Raw genomic sequence first — 25,385 nt, 5'->3', positions numbered from 1 at the left:
CAAAAATAAAAATGAAATAAAAAAAAATGGGTCAGTTTACAGGATCTCCCCTCCTCCTCTTGGGTCGCCCACGCCTCCCCCCCCCATTTCGGGGAGGGGCAGATTGCAAGTACAACATCAAAATAATCCCCCCCCCCTCCCCGGCTTTCTAATTTTCCTCTTGTTTTGCAAGCCACCGTTATGGAAGAGCCTCTCTCTCCGATTCTGGAGCACCTGGGGAAAACATCTGTACATTATTTCCACTGTTCATGGGGACACCCAGCTCGGAAACGCGTTTACAAACCTCTTTGTTGACTAGCTCCTTGCGCGGGCTGGGCTAGACAAGCTGGCGCTTCCAAGCTCAGCCGGAACAAGAATCAAGGCGTAGGTGAACAGGATGAACCAAGCTGGGCCATGCGAAAAATCCACCGGACGGGATCTGGTGGTGGTGGTGGTGGTGGTGGGGAGTGTAACTTGAGAAGAAAATTTGGGGATCCCCCTCCCATAATTTGGCCTTCATTGGAGTCTCTCCACCCTCCCCAAAAGGGAAGGGGAGGGTCTTTAGAAAAAGAGAGAGGCCCGAATTGGGTCCGTGGAAGAATGCCAGCCACGAGGGGCTGATTGGGGGGGGGGGCCTAGCCAGGACCCCGAAGTTTTTCCCTCGCTGGAGGGAACGGCCGTGAGTTCAAGTCCAGCCAAGGGTCATTTCTCACAGGCAATGGGAGCCACAGGAATCTGCCCTTTTGGGAGGAAAAACACACACGCACAAATACCAAAAGTGCTACGAAGACGGGCTGGGGGGGGGGGGCGAGGCCCACCTTTGCCACCCCCTTCCCCATGGTTCTCTCACCCCAGTGGTCGCCGCCTGCCCCGAGTTCAGATCATTCCGAGTCCTCTGAGCATCGCATTCTGGATATGGAGACGGACCTGTTTGGTCTCCTGAAACGCCCACTGCTCCCAGAGAACCCCCCCCCCACCCTGGTTGAAAAAGCCCACCCCAAAACTGTGCCCTGGGACCCCCTCCCCTTTTGGCAGCACGGCGTGAAATCCACCCCTTTGAAAATGCAGTTTTTTGCAAAATCGCTAACGTTGAGTTCGGAGTCCTTCGGCCCACGTGGCGGGATCGAAACGGTGACCATTTGCAGGTTGGCCCTGGCGGAGAGGAGGGAGGGAGGGAGGGCCCCCCGGGGAGACCCCTGCCCACAGCCGGTTGCTCGAATGGGTCTCTGCTCCCCCAAGCATTTCACAGCCTTTGGAGGCAACATTCGGTGCCCGTTGGCAGAGCGTGAGCGAGCGGGAGGCGGGCATCCTCGGTGGAGATTTCTTGCATAAGGAATGGGTGAGGGTGGGCTATGCCGAGGCGGCCGCCTTCGAGGCCTCACCCGTGAGGTAGGGAAGAACGGCCAGCTTTGCTACTTTGGGGGCCCCTCGGGGGCGTGGGGGGGCCCGGAGGCCAAAGAATCTTCTGGAAGCATCTGGCAGGGAGAGGGAAGGAAGCAGGTGCCCCTCCTGCCAAGCCCCACCTGTGCCACCTGCGTGGGACCTTCCCTTTCACAAGGCACTCGGATTTGAAATCCCTGGGGTGGATGTGGCCAAAGGGACCTTCGCAGAGGGGCCCGGCTCTGGGTTCAAGTCACGCTCCTCCTTCCGCAGGGGGCTCAATAGTTGAAGGGGCCGGAGGGCTGGGCGGGTGGAGAGGAAGGCTGGAAGAGGGACTGGGGGGCCATGCCCGGCTTGATCAGCGAGACCGACCGCCGGATGCCACCCGCATGGCTGGGAAGCGGCCCCTGGTCGCCGTAGCTGTGTTGCCTGGCCAGGAAGATGGCGTGGTGCCCCTCGTGGGGCACGGAGCTGCCCGTGGAGTGCATGCGGGTCAGGAGGGCCGGGGGCAGCCTCCCCGCCTGGCCCAGGCTGTGCTGCCGCATCAGCAGCCCCCCACCGCCCCCGCCCACGTTCACCAGCTTCGGGGCGCCACAGAGAGAATGTCTGTGGGTGACAGAGCGGCCCGCTTTGTCCAGACCCAACGGCAAGGGAGCGTCCGGAGGAATGTCCAGCCGCCGAGGCAGCGTGGAGGTGTTGTAATACGGAGCGCCATCCAGATTGGGCACCTTCGGCTGCACCCGGTTGGCAAAAGCCACGGACGAAGGCGGGAAGGCGGGGGGCACGGAGGCCCCGGCCCCGTGGAGATGTTTGAGCAGCTCTTCCAAGGTGGTGACCTCCATGCCTTTGGGCAGCGGGGAGGGCCGCACCAGCACCCGCTCCGAGTTGGAGATCTTCTTCTCATCCACGTAGCCCCCCAAGGGGGCGTCGTAGCCGTGCAGGTGCCCGGGGACCCCTCCCGGGCCAGAGAAGGAGAACGTATTGGGTACCGGGGCGTGGAAGGGCAGCGCCTTCCCCTGGGCGTCCTTAGCGTTGTTGAAGTTCTGGTTTTTCTCCCACTGGTTCCGGATGGCCTTCATGTTCTTGACGGGGAGTTCCGGCGTGGATTCTGGCGTGGGCAGGGCGGAGAGCTCGGGGTGTTCTCGGACGCCGGGCTTGGCCGGGGCACTGGGCAGCTCCTTCTCGCTGGGGAGCAGGGTGGTGTAGAGCTGTGGGGCCGCCGTCTCCATCATCCCGTCCTTGGCCTGGCCGCCTTCCAGCAGGGTGTTCATCTTGGCCAGGCTGCGGAGGGAGAGTGGGCGCTGGATGCCGTTCTCGGGGTCCTTTCCCGGGTGCTTGGCGCGTTGCAGGCTGTGGCTGCAGTAGCAGGAGACCAGCAGGCCGGAGAGGAAGGCACCCAGGAGGAAGGCCACGAAGACGCAGCCGATGAGGAAGGTGAAGTGGACCGACTTGGCACCGTCCGTCGCCTCCGGCTCTTGCCTCACGCCTAAACCCGCGGCCAGCGGGGAGAGAGGAAGAGACGGTCAGGAGGGACGCTAGCTCCCTACAAACCCCAAACGGCCGAGTCCCCCCGCCGGGTCTCCGCTCCGGCTGAGCCGAGATCCCCAGAACTTCCCAAATCATGCAGGGACGTCCCACCCACCCCCGACATTCCTGGGGTGCAGCTGCTGTTTTTCAGTGCCCGCAGGGAGCCCACGCGGACCGAACGGAGGACCCGGGATGGCAAATGAGGTGGAAGGGTTAGTAGGAGCAGAGCAAGGCTGGGTGGGGAAGGAACTGAGATCCGGCAGAAGAAACAGGGATGGTGCAAGGAGGAGAGAGACCCACCAGTTTTCCCACCACCACCCAGGCCATTGCTGCGCCCCAAAACTTTCTCGAGGGGCCACGAGAGCAATTGGGCTTCACCCCCAAGAGAGCAAGCAAACTTTGCGTCCTGGCTATCGGCTGCCATACTAACGGGGAGGGTGGGGGCTCATGGTATTTGGGATGGGGAATCAGTTTCTGGTGGAGATATCACCAAGGGAGTTCTCTCCTCACCATCTCCTGCGCATGCCTGGTGGGTTTGGTCAAGGCCAAATGTCTCTGCACAACAACTGAATGAGGCCACCTGTAGATGCCCCCCCCCCCATATGACGCCTTTGGGAGCTGGGTTGGGGTAACTGGGGGGGAGGGAGGCTTTGGGGTAAACGTTTGCTATGTAGAAGTTTGTGCTTTTTGGCTTCAGATCTCGCTGTTTTCATTCCACCTCCAGTAAAAGTCCCTTTTCTCTAATGAATTGGAGTTGGGGGTTTTCTTTCTTGGATTTCGAACGAGGCACGTCCAATATGTTGGCTTGGCTACCACCGAGATTCCTGGGTACCTCCGGAGGTGCAACCAGTGCAATGAAGAAGGGGGCTCAGCCTAAAACCTGGGTCGCTCACGAAAGGGAACGGAGACCCCCCGGGGTTATCAAGAGCCTCTTTGTCCCCCAAACCAGGGAGAAATTCGCCCCCCGGGAGTATAAAAACAGTCTGGGCGTTTCCAGGGAAAGTGGAAGAGTGTTAAAAACTCTGCTGTTGATTAAAAATACCTTTCAGAGGTTGGGGTTTTTTTTAATTTCCACCCCCTTTTAAAAGCCCAGCCGAGTTTAATGAGCCCGCTTCTTTTAAACAGTGTAAATGGTACAATTACATAATAAGGAGATTCAATTAAAGGCAGCCAAACAGGTCAACAGAGCCCTCGTTTATGCCACGCTCGTAATGGCCCAGAATAATATAATCCTGTTTCATGAGGGGTAAAAAAACCCTCTTTATTTTCATTTTGCCCCGCTGGAAAATTAAACTCGCTGACGTCACCCTCCCCGGGGAATATCTGCCGCGTGAACACAAACGCCATTCCTTCACCACTAATTTGCTTATATCGATTTTTTTAGAGGGAGAAAAAGAAGAATATTTTTCTTCTTCCTCGTTTCTTTCCTCCGAACCGCTCACAGCGATCTGTTAATGGCCATCTGTGCCTTTAAGGACCAAACCCAGCAACTGAAATCATTTTTATCAGTTTAAATTTCCTGAAAACAAGAGGAATAGATATAAAAACCCACAGCAGTGTTCGCAGGACGATCGGCTGAAATATAAAGGCGTAGTGATCGCATTCATACGAAACCTGGCTGAAAGTTAATAGCAATAGCAGTAGCAGTTAGACTTATATACCGCTTCATAGGGCTCTCAGCCGTCTCTAAGCGGTTTACAGAGTCAGCATATCGCCCCCACAGTCTGGGTCCTCATTTCACCCACCTCGGAAGGATGGAAGGCTGAGTCAACCCTGAGCCAGTGAGATTTGAACCGCCGAACTGCAGAACTGCAGTCAGCTGAAGTGGCCTGCAGTGCTGCATTTAAGCACTGCGCCACCTCGGCTCTGTTAACCTGGTTTGTTTAATCTGTGGCTTGGGTGTGCTGGCAAAAAAAACCCCAACTCGTTTGGATGACTTAAGCGGAGGAAGCCAGAAAATGGCACAAGATTTTGACCTGCTTGCAGAACCAACCCAGAAATTGCATTGTGCAAATGGAGCCAGGGTGTATGAAAGGGAAGGGCGAAGCTTTGCACAGACAGCTCATGTGCAAGAGGCAGTGTGTGTGTGTGTGTGTGTGTGTGCCAAAGTCAAGAGGCGCTGCATAAAAAGCGTGGGCGAGTGTGACTGTTTGGGCACGTGTTTTCAATTAAAAAGAGGCTGAGCTGCTTTGCCTCACGACATCACCCGGGCGCGGCGTGTGGCTGCTTTGCCAACGTGGAAAAAAAAAAGAATGAAAAGGGGGAAAAGGAGGGGTGGTATTTGAGGAGGGGGGTCCGAGAGGGCGAAGGGGAGACAAAGACAAGGAAGAAAACAGAGGAAGGGGCCGAAGGAGCGAGCCAAAACACCAGGAAAGGGAGAAATATTGAGACAAAGAATGCCTAGATGCCTTTGTGTGTAAGTGTGCAAATGTGACACCAAATTAGTGAAGCCAGACACCCCCAGACCCATTGCCCTGCAGGCTCCTGAGTGGCATCCAGAAAGATGCCTTGAGATTTTAGGGTGTGTGTGTGTGTGTGTGGGAGGGAGATCCATGCCCCTCTTAGCACCTATGAATTGGAAAAACAGTTTGGGGAAAAAAAACTGGTTTTCGTGGGTCATTTGTGCTTTTTCCAACTCACACAATTTCCTAGGATAACAAGGGCCCTGCGGGGTTTTCCTTTTCTTGCTATTTTGTTTTCCTTCCCCCCCCCCCAAACTTCCAACCAAAACTTGGAACCTATTCAGATTTCCAGCAAACTGCAAACATTTCCACAATCTGTCTGGAAAGTTGGTGTTTGGGGTTTTTAAAGATTTTTTAGAACTGTTTTCTTTTTCCAGGGTATGAATCTGCCCTGCGCCTCCCCCTCCCCTGTTCTCGATGTCCTGAGGGGTTAAGGCTGCCTTTTTTTTAAAAAAAAATACATATTAAAAAGTTCGATGTATTTTTAGCTCTGGAAATTATGGATCCTTGGCGGAGAACCGTCGCCCCATAAATCTCGACGCCGTCAAAAACGCAACCGAGAAGCATTTCGCTTTTTAGAAGTTTCAGCTGTTAAACGCATTTTCATTCAGCTGGAACTTTTTCAAGACTGCTGTGTGTTATGAGGGTTTTTTTTGTGGTGGAGGAAGAGATAAAGAGAATTTTCCATTCTCTGGGGTGTTTTTTTTTTGGAGGGGGGGGTGATTTTTCTCTTGCGCTCCAGACTAGGGGAAAGAAAAAATAGCAGCTTGCAAAGTTTTGCTCCAACTCTGCAGATGTTTTTATCAATTGCCCAATATTTTATCCCCTCCTTTGCAACGTAATAAAAGGGCTTTTTATTTATATATAAAAAAAACAGTTTCTGTTTGAGGAGGTGGGGAGAGCTGGAGATCAGGAAGGAAAGAGAGAAATTCACTAGTTTTATCTCGCCTGCCACAGCTTCCCTCCCCCCCCTCTCCTAGTTTCCAGACAAAGCAAAGTCTGGGGGATTTTTTAATTTTTTCCCCCCAAGAGAGTCTAAAGCAGCAACTTTCCACTGCACGAACCGCGCGCAATGGCTCACTTTGGGGCTAAACAGTGGAAGATGTAGAAACTATCACCCCAAACAGGTGTGGGGGGGTGTCTGTGTCTGCCCACCATCAACTCAAACTTCTTAGCTTCGTGGTTGAGCAAGCGGAAAGTTTGGAAACCAACACAGGAAGATTCTGGCCGGAGCAAAATAGGGACCAGGCTGAAGTCACCACAACGGGAAACTAATGCAGACGATAAGCAATCACAACAGGAACTCACAACGTTGCAGGAGGAAAAAAAAAATCAACTGCCACAACCCCCTTGATTCTTTAGCCTTGCTAGCAGTGGATGATGGGGCTTGTAGCCCCCAGCAAGAGAGGAAAAGAACTGGAGGATATCTGGCCGTGCAGGTTTTCTCCATTCAGATGTATGTGAAATAGGCTGGCTCCTTCCTTTGCAGGCAGGGGCATCTCACAATCACACACACAAGGCCCCCTGTGCCTGCAGGAAGCACCTCTGGGAGACCCCACCCCCCATGGCACATGCAGTGCGCAGGTCCAACGGTGCACAGCCTAGCTCGCATGCCCCGACGATTCCAGGTTGCGGGTTAGATTCCCGCCTGCTTCAAGTTAGTGACTTCGTGCGGGCAAGCGTTATTTGGGGTGGGGGGGGAGAGGGGAGAGAGGAGCACCTCCTTACCCTGCGTGCTCACAGCCACGTGGAGGGTGAAACGGGGGTCGCCCGCGCCAGGGGCTGGGTGGGCGCCGGGAGCCAAGCTAGCAGAGGGAGACCCCGGGGGCGCCTCGGAGGAGAGCCCGGAGGACGCCGGCGTGGTCTGCGCATCCCCTGCGTCAGCAGTGACAAACACACCGTCAGGATTGAGCCAGTGGCCCTCCCCGAGCGGCCTTTAACCTCAACCACAACCCTGCAGGGTTTCTCGGCCGAAAGGATTCGAACCCGTCTCCTCGCTCCATCCCAGTCTGGGGAGGGAGGTGTATCTGTAGGAAGGGCTCCAGGCTCTGTTTCTAAATCTGGACGACGTCCCTGTAAAAGGGGTCAACGAAGACCCACTTGGCCGGTTCTTTGTGCCCTGAGGGGGCCCAAAGGATGCTATCCGGGACCCAAAGGCTGAACTGGGGCTTGTTCTGTGTTCGAATCCTCCCCCTAACCCCTGGTTTCCCTGTTGCTCTTTGCAACTGCTGTGCCTCCTGCCCAGAACCCCTTCCAACCAGCCACGTTTGGCGTCTCCTTGCCCGGGCGCAGAAAACAAGGAAGGGGGGGGGGTTGCAATGATTGGGGAGGGGGCTGGAAGATCCCATCCACCTCGTGCAGGAGGGAGGCGGAAATAACATTTTGGGGTGCTAAGAGACACCCTCCTCTTCCTCCCCTCCCCACAAGATGGCCCTTCCCCCCCCCCCCGCTCTCTTCCTTTAGCCCCCATAACAATACCCTCCCCCGCCTTCCCAGTCTCTCTCTCTCTCTCTCCCCCTCCCCAATTTAATCAAGGGAATTTGCTCCCCTGCTGTGCAATTAATGGTCTTGCTTAGGGATTTAATTGCCTTCCATCCAAGGGATTAACTCCACGATTGCCCAGTTGGGAGGGGTGGGAAGGGGGAAAGAGAGACCCCTCCAGTGATCCTGGCTGGTGGAAGGGGGGGGCGGCTCTCCCCCTCTTCTCCCCAGCAGAGCAAGGGGGGGCACTGATTATTCACAGAAAGGAAGAAATGGTGTGCCAGAAACTTGCTCTCCCTCGGCATCCTCCAGATGCCAGCAATGGCCCCCACCTTCTTTGCAGAGGTTGCCCCCTCCCCTGAGAATCTCCACAGACACCCCAACCCCCCACCCAAATATTTACAGGGCACCCATCCTCTTTTTCTCCCTGGAGGCGTCTGCCCAGAAGCCCCAACGAGCCAGAAGCGTGTTTCGCACGGGGCACCACCCGAGCCCATCTTCGGTGGGACTTTATGTGAGATGCGGGGGGTGGGGTGGGTTGGTGTCCCCCTCCTTTCCTAAAGGGGAATCTCCCCACCTTGGCAATTTGGGGGCAGGTGGGGGTGGAGCCAAGCTGGCAAGGTGGGGGAAACTTAACCCACATGTCTAAAATAGCCATGAATGTCAGCCAATGTATGTCAGTTCATCACACCTTAACATGCACCATGTAGGACAATGTCAGGCCTGGGCACTTTAAGAGGAGTGGACTACGACTCCCAGAATTCCCCAGCCAGCTTCTGGGACTTGTAGTCCACTCCTCTTAAAGTGCCCAAGTTTGACAGTTTAGAAATGGGGAGATGTGGCTGAAAAGCAGGAAAGACATGATGGGAGGAAGATGGAGGATGAAAAAGCAAATTTGGGAGAGAGAAGGCCGGGGTTACTGACCATAAGCCGAGTCACTGAGGCTGTCGTGTTCCCCCGTGGACGTCACGCCCTCTGGAACAGAAAGGGGGCAAGTCAAGGGCTGCAGTCAAAAAACACCAGACAAGGGGCACACACAGACGGATTGTGGCACCCTGGTGAGGACATTTGCAGCCACGAAATAAAGGGCGAAAACACGTGGCGGCCCCACGAACTCAAACTCGTTTCTCTGAATAATGGCCGGTGGCCAGGAATATCACCAGGGTCTTTAATTCCCCCCCCCCCAAAAAAAAATACTTGAAAATTTTCTTCCGAAAGTTGCCACCCTGCCAGGCCAAATGTGCCAACTTGGCTCGTGCGTCCGTTCGCCTCGACCCACACAAAAAAAAATGTTTTCTAGATTCCAGACGAAAAGAGTTGTTTCATTTCACCTTTTTTTTTTTAATGAATTAGAGAGTAGGAGAGAGGGGAGGAAAAGGGAAGAAGAGGGGAGGAGTGGTGGAGAGGAAGGGGAAGGAGAGGAGGAAAGAAGAAAGGAGAGAAGAAGGGAAGGAAGGAAGGAAGGAAGGAGTAGAGCTGTTATAAAATACAGGTGTATGAGATGGTAGAAAAGCAATCTCGATTATATCTTTGTACAGCCAAGAAAATATACCAGAAGAAGGAAGAGGAGAGGAGAAAGGAGAGGGAAAGAAGAAAGAGAAAAGGAGAGGAAGAAATGAAGGGGAAGTAAGATTAGGAGAGAGGGGAGGAAGGGAAGAAGAGGGGAGGAGTGGTGGAGAGGAAGGGGAAGGAGAGAAGGGAAAGGAGAGGAGGACAGAAGAAAGGACAGAAGGAGAGAAGAAGGGAGAGAAGGAAAGAAGGAAGAAGTAATAGTAAGATTGTTGTAAAATAAGACGGGTGTTATACAGAAAAGTCATCTCGATTATATTTTTAAACTTAGAGAAAAATTGTTATCAATGTTAAAAGATAACACATATTATTAACAATAGTCATGAGATTGCATATTTGCGAATGTAAGAGAAATAAAAAACTTTAAAAAAAATTGGTTTCTAGATTCCAAGCAAAATAAGGAATTTAAACAATTGCTTCATTTCACCTTGTTTTTAATTTTTAAAAAAAATGCCCTTTTTCCAGCACGAATCCCAAGGGAATAATAATAAGGAGGCTGTAGGTTTTTGCAAGCTGTGGTGGGCAGCCAGCGGGCACGGCCCCTTGATGGGCACGGCAGAGCTGTGGGTTTTAGGGGGGTGGTGGTGGTCTTGAGGCGTTTTCTGCTTCTCCGAAAAATCACCCACCTTGACAGTTGCCCCGGGGCTTGGTGGCGTTTTCCAGATCTTGCTCAAATCCGCTTCTGCAGGGCAGTTAAGAGAAGAGACGCCTCATTAAATTAAAGGTGAAGCTAAAAGCTCCCCTCACACATCTGTGCCAGTCGTTCCTGACTCTAGGGGGCGGTGCTCATCCACGTTTCAAAGCCGAAGAGCCAGCGCTGTCCGAAGACGTCTCCGTGGTCATGTGGCTGGCATGACTCAACGCCAAAGGCGCACGGAACGCTGTTCCCTTCCCACCAAAGGTGGCTCCTATTTTTCTACTTGCATTTTTAATGTGCTTTCGAACTGCTCGGTTGGCAGATGCTGGGACAAGTCACGGGAGCTCCCTCCGTTAGGCGGCGCTGGGGATTCGAACCGCCGAACTGCCAACCTTTCTTCTCGACAAGCTCAGTGTCTTAGCCCCTGAGCCACCGCGTTCCTTCATTAAATTAGCAGCCACTAATTAGTCGATTGGGCCGCAAGGTCTCTTCATGCATATAAAACCTTAACCTCTCTGTTTTTGTTTTGTTTTTAAATCAATTTTTATCTAAGCCGTTTCGAAGAAAAGCGTGTTTCTAGTCCTCGTGGAAAGAAAGGAAGGCAAACACAAGAAGACCCCCACCCTCCCCCAAAACCCAAATTCAAGTTTTGGTTTTCTAAATTCCAGGCAGAATAAGGAACGGGAGAGGTTGTTTCATTTCAGTTAAAGAAGATTAAAATAAAATAAAAAAACAGTTCTTTTTTCCCAGCACGAATTCAAAGGGAATAATAAAAATTATCAGGATAGGCAACGCTTAAAAATAAAACACGCAACGCCTTCGGATGACCTGATTTCGTTGCCGAAGTTTGCACAAGTCCCGGAGGGGAGCCAGACGCAGTAGGGGTCTCTGGAAGCCAGGCAGCTCCTGCACGGAGAGAAAGAGAGGAGGGGGCTCTTTGCACGCATCTCCCCCTCCCCTTTAGAACTGGGGGTGGGTGGGAGGAATCTGCTCTGCAGGGTTGTTGTGCGCACCGACCACCCCCGTTTTTCTTGGAGGAAGAAGCACAACTGAGAGGAAGGAGGGAAGGGTTTGGTTCCCAGCTATCAACCGCAATAGAGCCTCCAGAGAAAGGGGCAGTCTATCCCGGAACACCACCAAGCCCTATTTTCGAACTCCAAAGTCTAGAAGTGTCCCCAGGGATCCACTCCCCAGGCACCCTTCCCAGGGTCCCCACCCACAGTAAAGTGAGACGCCGGGCCCCCTCGACTCTCCTACCTGCGGCAGGTGCTGTGGGCCCCACAGCGGCTGAGGGGCATCCGGACCACGCAGCCGGAGAAGGCCACGTAGAGGGCGTGGTTTGCCTTGTCCAGCTGCAGCCCCAGGACCTGCCGGTCCTCACGCTTCACGCTACACCTGTGCAGGTAAGGCAGAGAAGGGCGGGGGTGAATGCTCTGGCTTTGGAAAACTCCAGGATGCTCGTTCTGTGATTGGGGTGGGGGGGTGGGGGTCAGCCCAAAACACGGCAGTGGGAAAACTAGCATTCAAAAATAAAATATCTTTCTCTCTCTCTCTCTCTCTCTCTCTCTTCGTAGCCTATCATCTCTCTCTCCATCCATCCTGTGTTTATCTACCTGTCTATCTACCCATCTCTCTACATCCCTCCATCCCTCCATCTATCCATCTATCATCCCTCCATCCCTCCATCTATCCCTCCATCCCTCCATCTATCATGTGTCTATTTAACTACCTGTCTATCTATTAATGTCTGTCTGTCTCTCTCTCTCTCTCTATCTATTTATCTATCATCTCTCTCTCTCTCTCTCTCTATCTATCTATCTATCTATCTATCTAATCTATCATCTATCTAGTTTATCTATCTATCTATCTATATCTATCTATCTATCTATCTATCTATCTATCTATCTATCTATCTATCTATCTATCTATCATCTATCTATCTATATCTATCTACTATCATCTATCTAGTTTCTCTATCTATCTATCTATCTATCTATCTATCTATCTATCTATCTATCTATCTATCTATCTATATCTACTATCATCTATCTAGTTTCTCTGTCTATCTATCTATCTATCATCTATCATCTATCTAGTTTATCTATCTATCTATCTATCTATCTATCTATCTATCTATCTATCTATCTATCTGTCTGCCGGTCTGTCTGTCTGTCTGTCTATCTATCATCTATCTATCATCTATCTATTTATCTATATCTATATACTATCATCTATCTAGTTTCTCTGTCTGTCTGTCTATGTATCTATCTATCTATCTATCTATCTATCTATCTAATCATCTATCTAGTTTATCTATCTATCTGTCTGTCTGTCTGTCTGTCTGTATCTATCATCTATCTATCATCTATCTATTTATCTATATCTATATCTATCTACTATCATCTATCTAGTTTCTATATCTATCTATCTATCTATCTATCTATCTATCTATCTATCTATCTATCATCTATCTAATTTATTGATGGATCCTTTTTCAATGGCCATGCGGGATGGGCCATTGAATTGGGGGGGGGGAAGCTCTGTGCCCTGGGGGGGGGCTCCTACCGGGAGGGCTGGTAGACGGAGGCCTCTTCCAAGAGGAGGGGCTGCATCGTGTGGTTGCTGGTGGGCCGTGAGACCACCTTCAGCACCGTCCCGTCTTCCGAGCCCAGGAACAGGACGGTGACGTTGTGGGAGGGGCCCGCGGAGGGGTCAACGGCCAGGCGGGTCAGCCGGTACCTGCGGGGGAAGGGAGAAGGTCGGGGGGGGGGGGGGAAGCAAACGACGTCATAACAACTGAGGGCCTTTGGGGAGGGGGCTGCCCAAGAAGAGACCCTCTCTCTCTCTCTCCTACCTGCTGGAGGTCTTGGTGAAGCAGGGCTGGCTCCCCACAGAGCCCACGGCCTCGTCCAGGAGCGGGTGGGACTTGATGAAGCTCAGCGTGGTGTCAGGAAACTCGTTGGAGGTCCGGTACCCCAAGGCCTGGCCCACCCCAGCGCAGCTGCCAGGTCTGCAGAGCGAGGGAGACCCCCCCACAAAAAAAATAACAGGAGGCAGGTGAGAGAAAGGGTGGAGCCCTGCCGGCTTTGAAACACAGCCTCGAGACACTGAGGACTAGAAACTTTGTTGTGGTTATGGAGAAGCGGTTTATCCTGCAGCATGGGGGGGGGGGGGCTTTCAACAACTCACAAAAGAGGATGAGTGAAACCACACGAGGGCCTTGGGACCACCGCACCCCTTCTTCCAACTTTGTGTTTTGCATTTTTTTTTCTTTTTCAACCTTGCCCTCCCACCCACCCACCCCCAAAAAAAGCCTCTTTTCACGAGCCGGTAATTCATAGGTTTCCGTTTCTCTTAGGAGCTAGAAACTTGATTGGAAAATTGAGTTCGGAGAGGTGAGAGGGGAGGGAGGGAACACGCTGTTGGATCAAAACAGGCCTGGGGGGGAGTAAGGAAGGAGTAGGAAGGAAGGAAAGAGGGAGGGAGGGAAGGAAGGAAGGAAGGAAAGAAGGGACAGAAAGGGTAGGATGGAAGGAAGGAGGGAGTGAAGAAAAGGACAGAAAGGAAGGAGGAAGGGAAGGAAGGAGCAGAAATGAAGGAGGGAGGGAAGGAAGGAAGGAGCAGGAATGAAGGAGGGAAGGAAGGAGCAGGAAGGAAGGAGGGAGGGAAGGAAGGAAGGAGCAGGAATGAAGGAGGGAGGGAGGGAAGGAGGGAGGGAAGGAAGGAAGGTAGGAAGGAAGGAAAAATACCTGGGGGTGGGGACTTTGTCCTCAGAGATGGGGGTCCAACCGGCATCCGTGTTTTTCTGCTCTTTGAACCTCCCCCCGAAGACCCTCTCCACTTCCTCCATGTCGAAGGCGCAGACGGCTGAACCGGTGATGCTGGGTCAAAAGAGAGACGCCCAAAAACAGCCTCAGAAATCCGGCCTCTCAGGTCCGGCAAAGTCAGTCGGAGATATCCCTCTCTCTCTACAGCATTCGCACTCGGGTCCTGCCTGGCCGAGCTTCCAGACCCGGGCAGAGATGGCGGCGGTGGCCGGCCGAGGTTACCTGTTGGACTGGGTGGTAAAGACGCCGAAGACGGATGGCCGGCCGTTGACCAGGACGACGTCGGTGACGGCCTGAAGGACGTCGAAGTAGAAGAAGGCGTCCCCGGGGACGGAGCAGTTGAGCCGGGCCTTCAGGAAGGACGTCCAGTACTTCTCCAGCACCCGCGGGGAGCCCCCCATGTCGTTCTTACAGACCCTCCCCACGCGGGAAAAAATCACCTGGGATTTTTCAGAGGAAGAGAGGCGAAGATTAAACCCCTTGAAAACCCCTAAAGCTGGCTGTTTATCAGCCTTATCCCGAAAGACTTTGGCAGACTTCGGTCTGACTCTTTACAAACTATTTGGGACTCCTTACGGGCTGTGAATGATTCACAGCCGTTTGGGGCTAAGCACCTGCTTTTTACCATCTCAGGAAGCCTGGGTCAGAACAGGGGGATTCCCACCCACTCCCACAGTTCTTCTCCAGGCCCTCCCTGAAGTGGGGCAACGTGGCACTCACCCGTCCCAGCGTGGTATATTCCACGGAGATCTCACGGAAGAAGAAATAGACAAACTCCTTGTATTCCATCGCGTGAATAAAATGAGGTTCTGCGGGGAGAAAACAGCACTGAAAGGGGCGAGAAACGTGGGGCCAGGGGGGAGCGTTTTCGGAGGGGTGGGGAGGACCCAATGGCCTCTGAGCATGGGAAGAAAGCCAGAGAGGGTGAGGGCAGCTTAGGGGGCTCACCTCGTAGCCACTTGGAGTCGTACTTAACCGTCCGAAGCACGGGGCTCCTCTCGCCCAGACTCCGGTAGATAACCGCATCGCTGGCTTGGAAGTCGGCGACGGTGGCAGAATAAAGATTCCCGTCTGGAAAGGGGGCGAAAAGGGGAGGAAATCTGTGGGGCCGGCTGGTCTGTGGGGGTCACGGCATCCAGGAGCCACTTCCTTATCAGCAGGGGAACAGAAACAGCCCTCCTCTCTTTCAAATCCTTCGTTCTCCCGGCTCTCCATTTTTCCAGTTCTTTTCCAAATGACAAATTCTTTCTCCCGTCTCTCCCCCTTAAATCGGGCTGATTGTCGACCCATCTGCCACCTTTCTCCGTTCATTGATCCACCCCCAATTAACTCTATATTTACATTATTCCTGGGGCTGCCCACCTCGCCCCAGGGACGCTGGCTTCCAGGCACGGAAGCAGCCGAGGGTGATGGGGAGGGGACTTTAAGGTAAAGGTTCCCCTCGCACATCTGTGCTAGTCGTTCCCGACTCCAGGGGGCGATGGTGCTCATCTCCGTTGCAAAGCCGAAGAGCCGGCGCTGTCCGAAGACGTCTCCGTGGGTCATGTGGCCGGCATGACTCAATGCTGAAGGCGCACGGAAGGCTGTTCCCTTCCCCACCAAAGGTGGTGCCTATTTTTCTACTCGCATTTTTTAACATGCTTTCGAACTGCTCGGTTTGGCAGAAGCTGGGAGAAGTCACGGGAGCTCCCTCCGTTACGCGGCGCTGGGGATTCGAACAGCCGGACTGCCGACCTTTTCTGATCGACAAGCTCAGCGTCTTAGCCACTGACCCACCTGAGCGTCCCTGGGGTGACTTTAAGAAGGCAGAAAAGTGGATTTAATCTCCCCAAGTCTATGAAACAGCCGGGGGGTGGGGGATGGTGGTGGTGGTGGTACAGAGCTGTGGCTTTTTCAGGTGCGAACCTACCCGCAAAGATGCCCACGTTGGTCTGCTTGGTATCAAAGGGGCATCGTGCCTGGCCATTCAGCTCCTCTCCTTCCTGTTGAAAATTGCTGATCTAGAAGCCAAGGGGAAGGGCGGCGGTCAATCAGAGCCCCTCCTCCAGGGGAAGAAGCCCCGCCTCTGAAGCCCCCCCCCCAAAGCCCCTCCATGGCATTGCCAGGACAGCCAAGGGGAAGACGGAGGAAGCCCCCCCCCCCACAAAAGACTCGCTCACTTCTACCTTGTATGTCCGGCACACCGGGTGGAAGGCGTTGGTGCCGCAGGCCAGGAGGGATTGTTCGTTCTTGGGCACCAAAACTTTGATGTAGTTGTAACACTCGTCCTGGGGTTGGGAGAGAAAGGTCAGCCCGGATGCCCAGCGGAGGGGTTGGGGGGGGTGGGCAGGGGTAGAGAGGTGGGGTGCCCGCTGGACGGGCCGCTCTTACCCGAAGCTTCCCGCGGACAGCACAATTCTCCACGTCCTGCGCCTTCCAGGTGAGATGCTGGGAAGGGAAGGCAGAGACGTCCGAATGGGGCAGGGAAACTGGGGGCAGAGTGGGCAGAGCAACGGGGGGGGGGGAGGCCTTGAGGAGAAGAGATTGGATGCAGCCCCCAATGCGAGGAGCCCTTCACGGGCAACAGTTCATTTAGCGACCGTCCGAAGTTACAACGGGGCTGAAAAAAGTGACTTGCGACCATTTTTTCACACTTACGACCATTGCAATATCCCTGCGGCCACTGAATCATATTTATGATGGTTGCAGAGCCCCAGGGGGTCAACGGACACCCCCCCTCCCCCTTTTACAAGCCAGCTTTGTTTAAGAACGGTGCGTCTCGTTTAACAGCTGCAGAGATTCACTTAAAGACCGGGGGCCACAAACAAAGGAAAATGTTACTCAGAAGACACAAAGAGACCGATTTTTGTGGGCTTTGAAACAAACTTTCTCGCTGGAGGCCAAACAATAACAGCAAAAAAAAGAAAGAATATAAAACTTTCGGGAAAACTTTCCCAGGGTGGGAGGAAGTGAAAATGCAAAGACCCTCCCCTCCAAAGGCCGGGCACCAGCAAGGACATCCAGCTCACCCTCTTGGGAGAGAAACTGCTCGCAGTCTGTCCGAGGTCAAAAGCGAAGACGTGGTCCCTAAAATCCAGAAAGGGGCAGTGGGGGAAAGAGGGAAGGAAGAGAAAGAGAGAAACAGATTAAATACAGACAAAAGAATCCTGGAGTGGAAAAACACAGCTTTGTTTTACGTTTTTGAGCTGGGAGCATCCTCCAATTTTTAATCTCTGCATCCAAATTTGGTGGGAGAGGAGAAGGAAAAAAGAGAGGAACCCCCCCCCCAAAGTTCTGGGTGCTAATTTCCATTTTCTATGTTCTGCCTGAATTCTTTAGCCTTTCGCGGTGGGTGAATTTAGGCACCCACAAATTCACCTTTTTTGGCACGGCTTTCTAGCCCCAGAAAGAGGGTGCGATGCCCACCCCCCTCCGAGGCCAGCCTTTTCTCCTTGAATAAAGGGGTCATTCTTTGAAAAGAAAAGCTTCCCCTCCCCCTCCCCTTTCCCCTTCGCAGCACATGGCGCATGTCCCTGGCATCGGGGACGGGGAAAGGAGAGGAAAATAAAAGCATCGGACTCCGCAGGATGCCTCTCTCGAAACTGCTCCCCGGTGGGGTCGGAGCTGCAGGAAAGGAAGGTTCGGATGGCATGGGGAGACACCCACCCCCCCACACCTGGACCTCCCCCCCCTCTCCTCCCTCGCTTACCGGGCAGCCACAAAGAGGGTGTGGTTAATTTGCAACATGCTTTGGAAGTCCAGGCCCAAAGTGTCCGAGTCATTCTCTCCCCCCAAGCCACGGAAGGAGGGGTACAAGTGGGTTCCTGGTGGTGGTGGTGGGGGGGGAGAAAACATGATAAAGAGCATCAGATGGGGGTACAGACCAGGGGGGTGAAATTCAGCCGGTTCTGACAAGTTCTGGAGAAACGGTAGCGGAAATGTTGAGTGGTTCGGAGAACCGGCAAATATCACCTCTGGCTGGGGAATGGAGGGGGGGGATTGGAGATTTTACAGCATCCTTCCCCTGGAGTGGGAGGCAATGGATATATTACAGCATCCTTCCCCTGGATCTCCTCCAGCCAGAGATTCCATGAAAAATGAGGAAAAGGTTCTGCATCAACAGATTTTGGGTTTACAGTCCGGAGGGGATGAAGCTGGGAAGCCAAACCTCCAACTGTTCTCATGCCAATCCTTTATCCAAGGGAGAGAGCAGGGGGGGGGGGGTGCTCTTTGCAAGAGAAACCCACCCCGAAGTTTTGCCTGGGGTTCGCGAGGGAGGGGGTTGCCTCACCTGTCTCGCTGACCACGTGGAAGGGAGCCAGATCTCTGGGGAAGGAAGCAGCCGATGCCAGGAAGAGAAAGAGAGCAGGCAGGGGAGAGGCCACGATCATCCTTTCCGGGGGGGCCGGTGGGAGCCTAGGAGTCCAGCATGCTCCCACCCTGGAAGAGGAGGACTGCATGTCAACATCCCAGCCAAAAATGACCCTCTGGCATGGTGGGGTCCTTTCCTTGGCACGGGGCCTTTTCGGTGGTGGCTCCCGAAATGGGGATCCTCCCCCTACTCAAGAACTACCTTGATTGCATTAATTATTGGAATTAATATTAGAAATATTCTGTGTTGCAACAGAGGAAATTACTTGCATGAAAATATAAAGTTGGGATCGCTGTTAACGAGAACCCATCAGAGGAAGTAAATAAGGAAGGGCAACAATGCAAAGGAGGGAGGGAGGGAAAGGAAGAAAGGATGAAGCGGAGGAAGTAAGGGAGGGGAAGTAAGAGTAGGAGAGAGAGTAAGGAGGAGGAGAAGAGAGGAGGAGCGGGGGGAAAGGTTGAGAAGGCACAAGGTTGTTGCAAAAAATATGGAGGCAAGAAAGTGATACGTATGTATGTATGGAAAAATAATTATAGAGATTCATGATCTCTATAATCTCTTCAAGGTGGCGCAGTGGTTAAATGCAGCACTGCAGGCTACTGCTAGATCAGCAGGTCAGCGGTTCAAATCTCACCGGCTCAGGGTTGACTCAGCCTTCCATCCTTCTGAGGTGGGTAAAATGAGGACCCAGATTGTTGGGGGCAATATGCTGACTCTCTGTAAACCGCTTAGAGAGGCCTGAAAGGCCTATGAAGCGGTATATAAGTCTACTGCTATATTGCTATGATGAATAGACAAAGGTTAAATAGCAATTATAAAAAGGTATAGATAGATAGATAGATAGATAGATAGATAGATAGATAGATAGATAGATATAGATATAGATAGATATGAGAGAGGGAGAAGGAGAGATAGATGATAGATAGATAGATAGATAGATAGATAGATAGATAGATAGATACATAGATAGATAGATAGAAAGAATAAGATGAGATGAGAAGATAAGATAAGATAAGAAGATAAGATAAGAAGATAAGATAAGATAAGATGATAGATGAGATAGATAGTTAGGTAGGTAGGTATATATAGATATAGATATAGATATAGATATAGATATAGATATAGATATAGATATAGATATAGATATGAGAGAGGGAGAAGGAGAGATAGATAGATAGATAGATAGATAGATAGATAGATAGATAGATAGATAGAATAAGATGAGATGAGAAGATAAGATAAGATGATAGATGAGATAGATAGTTAGGTAGGTAGGTAGATATAGATATAGATATAGATGGATGATAGATGGATAGAAGGATAGATGGATAGAAATAGAAATAGAAATAGAAATAGAAATAGAGATGGATGGATGGATGGATGGATGGATAGAAGGATAGATGGATTGATATAGAAATAGAAATAGAGATGGATAGATGGATGGATAGAAGGATAGATGGATTGATATAAAAATAGAAATAGAAATAGATATAGATATAGATATAGATAGATATAGATAGATATAGATAGATATAGATAGATATATAGATAGATAGATATAGAGAGAGATAGAGAGATAGAGATATAGGCAAGTTTGGTTCTTAAAAGGTCAAACATTCATTAGTTTACTGCAAGTACCAGGAGACAGACAATAGTGGTGAGATAATCCAGAAAGTGGAAGTACAAGAATAATAGGTAATTTCTGCTTAGACTGAACCACAAGCCTTAGCAAAAAAGAACAACAATCGTAAAACTCTGGTGCTTACTGGATAACGTTGTAATTCTCCCTCAAAGAAGAATTTGACGGTACAAGCCATTTAGCAAATTTCAGGTGCCTTCAGAGAGAGACCTGGCCTCCCTGTTCTCGGACTTAAAAAGGTAGCGAGAAACACAGTTCTCTTAAAATAGGCGTAGGACAGTCTAAAAAGGGATATTTCTGAATGAATTTGAAAGGGGTTCAAACGTTGGTCCAAAACTAACTGGCTGTGAGAAAGCTTCAAAAGAAAAATCTCCCAGGTTTTCCAAAGGGAATTCCCTCTCCCCCCCCCTTGCAAAGATTTCTCTCCCCGCCCCCCCCCGTGTAATTATCCAGCCTCCCTTCTGGGAGGGGGGGTGTGAGCAGGAGGGGAAGAGGCACTGGCGTCATAGAGGAGGAAGCGAAGGGCACTCTTGACGTCTGCAGGCTCCTTTGGGCATCAGCGGGCGAGGTGAACTGGGGTGCAGGTGTGCCAGGAGAAATCCGGTGGGGGCGCCTGGTTCCTCCCGCAACTAGATCTCTGCCCTCGCCAACTGGATGGAAGTGGCTCAACCTGTCCCTGGTCTGGACGGGGTGTGTGTGTGTGTGTCCACTCAATGCCCAGGAGCCCCGTGGGGCAGAGAAGTTGGCAAGCTCTTGCTGAAGGAGAAGGAGGGTGATGGAGACAGAAGCGTTCTAGATGGTCAGAAACCAGGGTGGGTTTTTTGGGGGGAGGGGTTTACCAGGTTCTGAGAAGCCAAGTCAATGAGGAAGCCAGGTTCACTTAATGAACACGCGACTCACTTAACGACGGCACTTAACCACTGTGGCGGGGCAGGTTGCGACGCGGAGCAAAACTCACTTCGCCAACTGTCTCACTCAGTGACGTAGATTTTGGGCTCCATTAGGACTTCCTGGAGTTGGGAAGGAGACCACTAGGAAATCCTAGTAAGCGTGGGAACGTGGCGAGAACAGAGGCGTGGGAACTAAGGCGGGCCTACCTCGCAAGGCTGTCGTGAAAGCCAAGGAGGCCCGTTTGCTAACGGGTGGGAAAGGGACGGCATCCGATGCCGGGAAGGAAGTCGGAGAGGATTCGTAGTATCCTGAAGGAGGCCTGGGAGGGCAGGCGACGCCGCCAGGCGCCATAAATAGCAGGAAAGGAGACACCCGCTTTGGCCACGGATGCCCACGGGAGAGAGGGGGGGGGAGGCACACTCATCTTGTGCAGGAAAGGACCAAGATTTTTCCCGAAAGCGAAGGGCAGACCAATCCCGCCATCCCCAAAGACGGATTTTAAGGCGGATTTTTCACTTGCAAACAAAACCCAGACCCAGGCGGGTTTCTAGTCCTCATGACAGCAGCTAGCAAGTCATCTCTCGCAGCCAGGTTCGCACACACACACACACAGAGAAAGTGCAGAGTCGCAGGTTTGTGCAAAGAAGTGTTTTAGTGAGTCCCAAGTGCCACGCTGCCTTCCCGCCATCTGTTTCCCGCATGTCACCCGCACATCTGCATGGGTAGATTTGCATTCTTTGACACGTCTCTTTCCCCCCCCCTCCCCACTTTCTCTCCAGACTCTCCTCTTCCCGCAAGGTCAGAAAAAAAACCAGGCCTGGATTTTGTTTACACTTGTGAAGCTGAACTTTCCAACGGGTGTATAATTAGAAGCAAGGGCTCGGCGGGGGAATCGCTTTCATAATAATCCCATATTTATATTTTTATCTCATCTGCAGAAGCTGCGGGGGGGGAAAAGCTGGAGGGGGAGAGGGGGGAAACGGGCCGGCTCCATCCGCCCGGAGCGTCCTCCTCCCCCCCAGTTGAAAGAAATGGGTCCCAGAGACAGGAAGCCACAAAAATTGGGATTTGGGGGATCAGATTGCAAGGAGGGCAGGGGTCAGGGGTCCCTCTACGGCTGTGTCTTTCAACCTTGGCACTTGGAGATGGTGGACATCAATTCCCAGAATTCATCAGCTTGCATGGACTTCAACTCCCAGAATTCCTTAGCTTGCATGGACTTCAACTCCCAGAATTCCTTAGCTGGCATGGACTTCAATTCCCAGAATTCCTAGCTTGCATGGACTTCAACTCCCAGAATTCCTTAGCTGGCATGGACTTCAACTCCCAGAATTCCTTAGCTGGCATGGACTTCAACTCCCAGAATTCCTTAGCTGGCATGGACTTCAACTCCCAGAATTCCTTAGCTGGCATGGACTTCAACTCCCAGAATTCATTAGCTGGCATGGACTTCAACTCCCAGCATGGCATGGCTGCTGGTTAGAGCATTCCAGGAGTTGAAGCCCATTCCCCTTACAAGAAAGCTGGCTGGGGAATTCTGGGAGTTGAAGGCCTGGCTCTCTTGCCTCCATCTAACCTTTGGGGTGGGTTAAAGCCCACCCTAATGGGGATGAGTTTTTTTTTTTTTTAAAGGCATAAAATCAACCCAGCTTTTCGACAATGTCTGGGGGGGGGGGAAATGCGTGCCAAAGGGTGGGGGAAGTTTGCAGCAAACGGGCTGGGGGGGGGGGAGCTGGCAACTTCCAGGGAAGTTGGCAGAAAAGGGGGAAGCTGCGGGACACCCCCCCCCCCTCAGCCATTCTGGTGCTTTTTAAAAAAAACCCAGTCAGACTTTCTGTAATTCGAGGTGGGGGGGGGAGGCTTTGTGTCAAACCCAGATCCGGGAAGCGTGCGAAAGGGAGGAGGGACCCCTGTTACAGCGAGAAGCTGCCACCGTGTCAGCACTTCCCAGAACCATCTGCCAGGCACAACTTTTGCCACTATAAATACAACTCAAAACGACACCGTCGTAGCTGCCACCGGAGGCTCTCAGCCTGGCATCTCAGCGCCACCCAACAACTAAGGGGGGGGGGGGGGAGAGATTTCAAGAGAGATCTGTCCAATCGTACCCCGGGGGCATCGGAGCCTCAGGTCTGCCCTCCTCCAAGCTGCCAGGCCTGAGGTGGTCAGGACGCCACCCCCCAAGCTGCTAGTCCTCATGGCAACCGGTTTGTGTCAGGTTCGAATCTGGCCTTTTTTTCCTCCCAGGGATGGAAATAGCTGAATCATGTGAAAACGCAACACACACACACACACACACACACACACAGAGCCAGGGAAGTGTTTCTGTTTTTCTTTAAAACAAAAAGCACAAAAACTTTGCCTTCTGGCTACCAGAAAAATATCGCTTCCTTTGTCATCATTTTCAGTGGCAGAGCCAGGCTTCCTTCACTTAATGAGAATCCCCAGGGTTTGGAATTACAATATATATATATTGTATGTGTGTGTGTATATATATATATATATATATATATATATATATATATATATATATATATATATATATATATATATATATATATATATATTATGTATGTATGTATGTATGTATGTATGTATGTATGTATGTATGTATGTATGTATGTATGTATATATATATATATATATATATATATATATATATATATATATATATATATATATATCCCAGTAAGGGTATGGCTAGCTGATGAGAGCTAAATAGCTTGAAATAGATCTATACTGGTCTCCCTTTATTTATTTATCAGCACAAATAAAAACACACACACACACACATACACACACACACATATATATATGTTTTCTGAGGTTTTTGCGGGTGTTAGTATGTAGGTCTCTAGTTGTTCGGGTTTTCTCCCGCGTAGAATTGGAGATGTCTTGGCGACGTTTCGACGAAGTCACATTCGTCATCTTCAGGCTGCTGCTGACTACTTCAGGTTTGGTGTTTCCAGGAGTAACTACTGTTAGTAACTACTGTTTCCACTACTCCTGGAAACACCAAACCTGAAGTAGTCAGCAGCAGCCTGAAGATGACGAATGTGACTTCGTCGAAACGTCGCCAAGACATCTCCAATTCTACGCGGGAGAAAACCCGAACAACTAGAGACATATATATATATAGTCACAACCCCTGGTATATTTGTGCTGATAAATAAATAAAGGGAGACTAGTATAGATCTATTTCAAGCTATTTAGCTCTCATCAGCTAGCCATAGGTTCGATTCCCAGCAAGGGTATGGCTAGCTGATGAGAGCTAAATAGGTTGAAATAGATCTATACTAGTCTCCCTTTAATTATTAATCAGCACAAATATAACATATATATTAGGTTATATTAAATAGAATATATTCCAACAGGAGAGAAAAATGAGGATTTTGTTGGATATTCGCAGAGGCCCTTGTGGGTTGCAGGGAAACGATCTTCTCAGCCCCTGAATGCAAAAATAAAAATCAGTTTTTGTGATGCCTGCTGGCTGGGCAATTCTGGAAGTTGTCGTTTTTACCCATCGTTAAGAAAAAGGCCGGGGAATTCTGGGAGTGGAAGTCCACCCATCGTGGGGGGGGGGGGGAGGAGGAGAGGAGAAAATTGGGGGATGGGGGCATAGGGGTGTTCTCCCCAAAGGACGATGGGTGCAGAAGCAGAGAATGGATCTGCAGCCCCCTCCTCTGTATGCCCACAGACAGCCTCGCTTCCGCCTGGCCAAATCCCGGTATCAAAAACTCATTACTGGAGACTTACAGACTCCCCCCACCTGCTTAGTACCAAAGCCCCCCCCCCCCAAATCTCCCCTGAAAGGGGGGTGGCTGCCTTTCTTCCACCGCCAAAGAGGAAGGGTACCGCCCCCCCCCCCCGAAAACAGCCCCCACCAATGGAGATGTTGCAGCAGGCAAAAACACAATAAAACCATATTTCTGAGCATTTGGCAGCTGGGCAGCATTCTAGCCCTCGTGAAGGAGAAGGGAAGCTGCCCGGATGAACACCTCCCCAAATAATTGGGTTCCTTCCCCCCCCCCCCCTCCCGCTCCCCGCTGCACCTCTGTCTTGTTTAGAAAATCCTAATAAATAAGAGGTCAGCTTGAATTAGAGGAGGATTTGTTTCCTTCGAGCCGTAAGCCCTAAAATCAGTTGTATCTCTCGGTCTCTATCCGGCTTACTTAGCCAACGGAATAAATAATAAAATTTCTAGATAAACCGGCTCAGGTTCCGTTTCGGAGCAAAAGCAGACCAGGACGATATAAATTTTGCAGCTAAATAAATAAAATTTAAAAAAAATAAACGTTGACGGCTGAACAACTTGGCCGAAGAGGGATACACCTGCAAGTTTCTAGTCCTCAAGGTTTGGGCAAAGGGAGCCTCCCTTGGCCCGCCCATCCCCTCCCTTTCCCCTTCATTAAAACCACGGTGCACCCCAGCCAACGAGGACAAAAAACGGGGAGCGTTTTTCTTGCAAAAGACAAGGTTCCTGACTCCGGCAGGGAGCAGAACGGCTGGTTGGTGGAAATGACAGGCCTTCTGCCAGGGCTTTTGGGGAGGGGGGCTTGGGGAGGGTCCGAGGGGGAGGCAGAGACCCTTCCCTTTTGATTTTAAATAGGCCTAACTGCCATTCTGCCAAGCGCTGCATCCC

At 51.4% G+C, this 25,385-nt stretch overlaps 1 protein-coding gene across 2 annotated transcripts in view; it reads right to left on the bottom strand.

The window, feature by feature from the left end:
* SEMA6C (semaphorin 6C) overlaps nt 1-25,385 on the bottom strand; it is a 41,159-nt gene that overhangs the window by 76 nt on the left and 15,698 nt on the right. The window contains exons 2-19 of one of the 2 annotated variants that reach the window (XM_032234117.1): nt 18,133-18,281; nt 17,551-17,665; nt 16,871-16,928; nt 16,233-16,289; nt 16,028-16,129; nt 15,772-15,862; nt 14,811-14,933; nt 14,583-14,671; nt 14,085-14,302; nt 13,785-13,916; nt 12,890-13,045; nt 12,601-12,774; nt 11,293-11,430; nt 10,864-10,941; nt 10,025-10,080; nt 8,754-8,804; nt 7,077-7,223; nt 1-2,845 (exon numbers count right to left, since the gene is read on the bottom strand). The exon at nt 1-2,845 is cut by the window's left edge and continues 76 nt beyond it. In XM_032234117.1, the coding sequence (XP_032090008.1) occupies nt 1,638-2,845; nt 7,077-7,223; nt 8,754-8,804; nt 10,025-10,080; nt 10,864-10,941; nt 11,293-11,430; nt 12,601-12,774; nt 12,890-13,045; nt 13,785-13,916; nt 14,085-14,302; nt 14,583-14,671; nt 14,811-14,933; nt 15,772-15,862; nt 16,028-16,129; nt 16,233-16,289; nt 16,871-16,928; nt 17,551-17,665; nt 18,133-18,232 (3,093 nt within the window). In that variant the 5' untranslated portion in view covers nt 18,233-18,281 and the 3' untranslated portion in view covers nt 1-1,637. The remainder of the gene's footprint in view (nt 2,846-7,076; nt 7,224-8,753; nt 8,805-10,024; nt 10,081-10,863; nt 10,942-11,292; nt 11,431-12,600; nt 12,775-12,889; nt 13,046-13,784; nt 13,917-14,084; nt 14,303-14,582; nt 14,672-14,810; nt 14,934-15,771; nt 15,863-16,027; nt 16,130-16,232; nt 16,290-16,870; nt 16,929-17,550; nt 17,666-18,132; nt 18,282-25,385) is intronic. The other variant, XM_032234118.1, reaches the window with a different exon arrangement.

This window comes from Thamnophis elegans, chromosome 17 (genome assembly GCF_009769535.1).
Source record: "Thamnophis elegans isolate rThaEle1 chromosome 17, rThaEle1.pri, whole genome shotgun sequence".
NCBI lineage: Eukaryota > Metazoa > Chordata > Lepidosauria > Squamata > Colubridae > Thamnophis > Thamnophis elegans.
The sequence above is the reverse complement of the archived record's forward strand: the minus strand, read 5'-3'. Positions and strand labels throughout refer to the sequence as shown.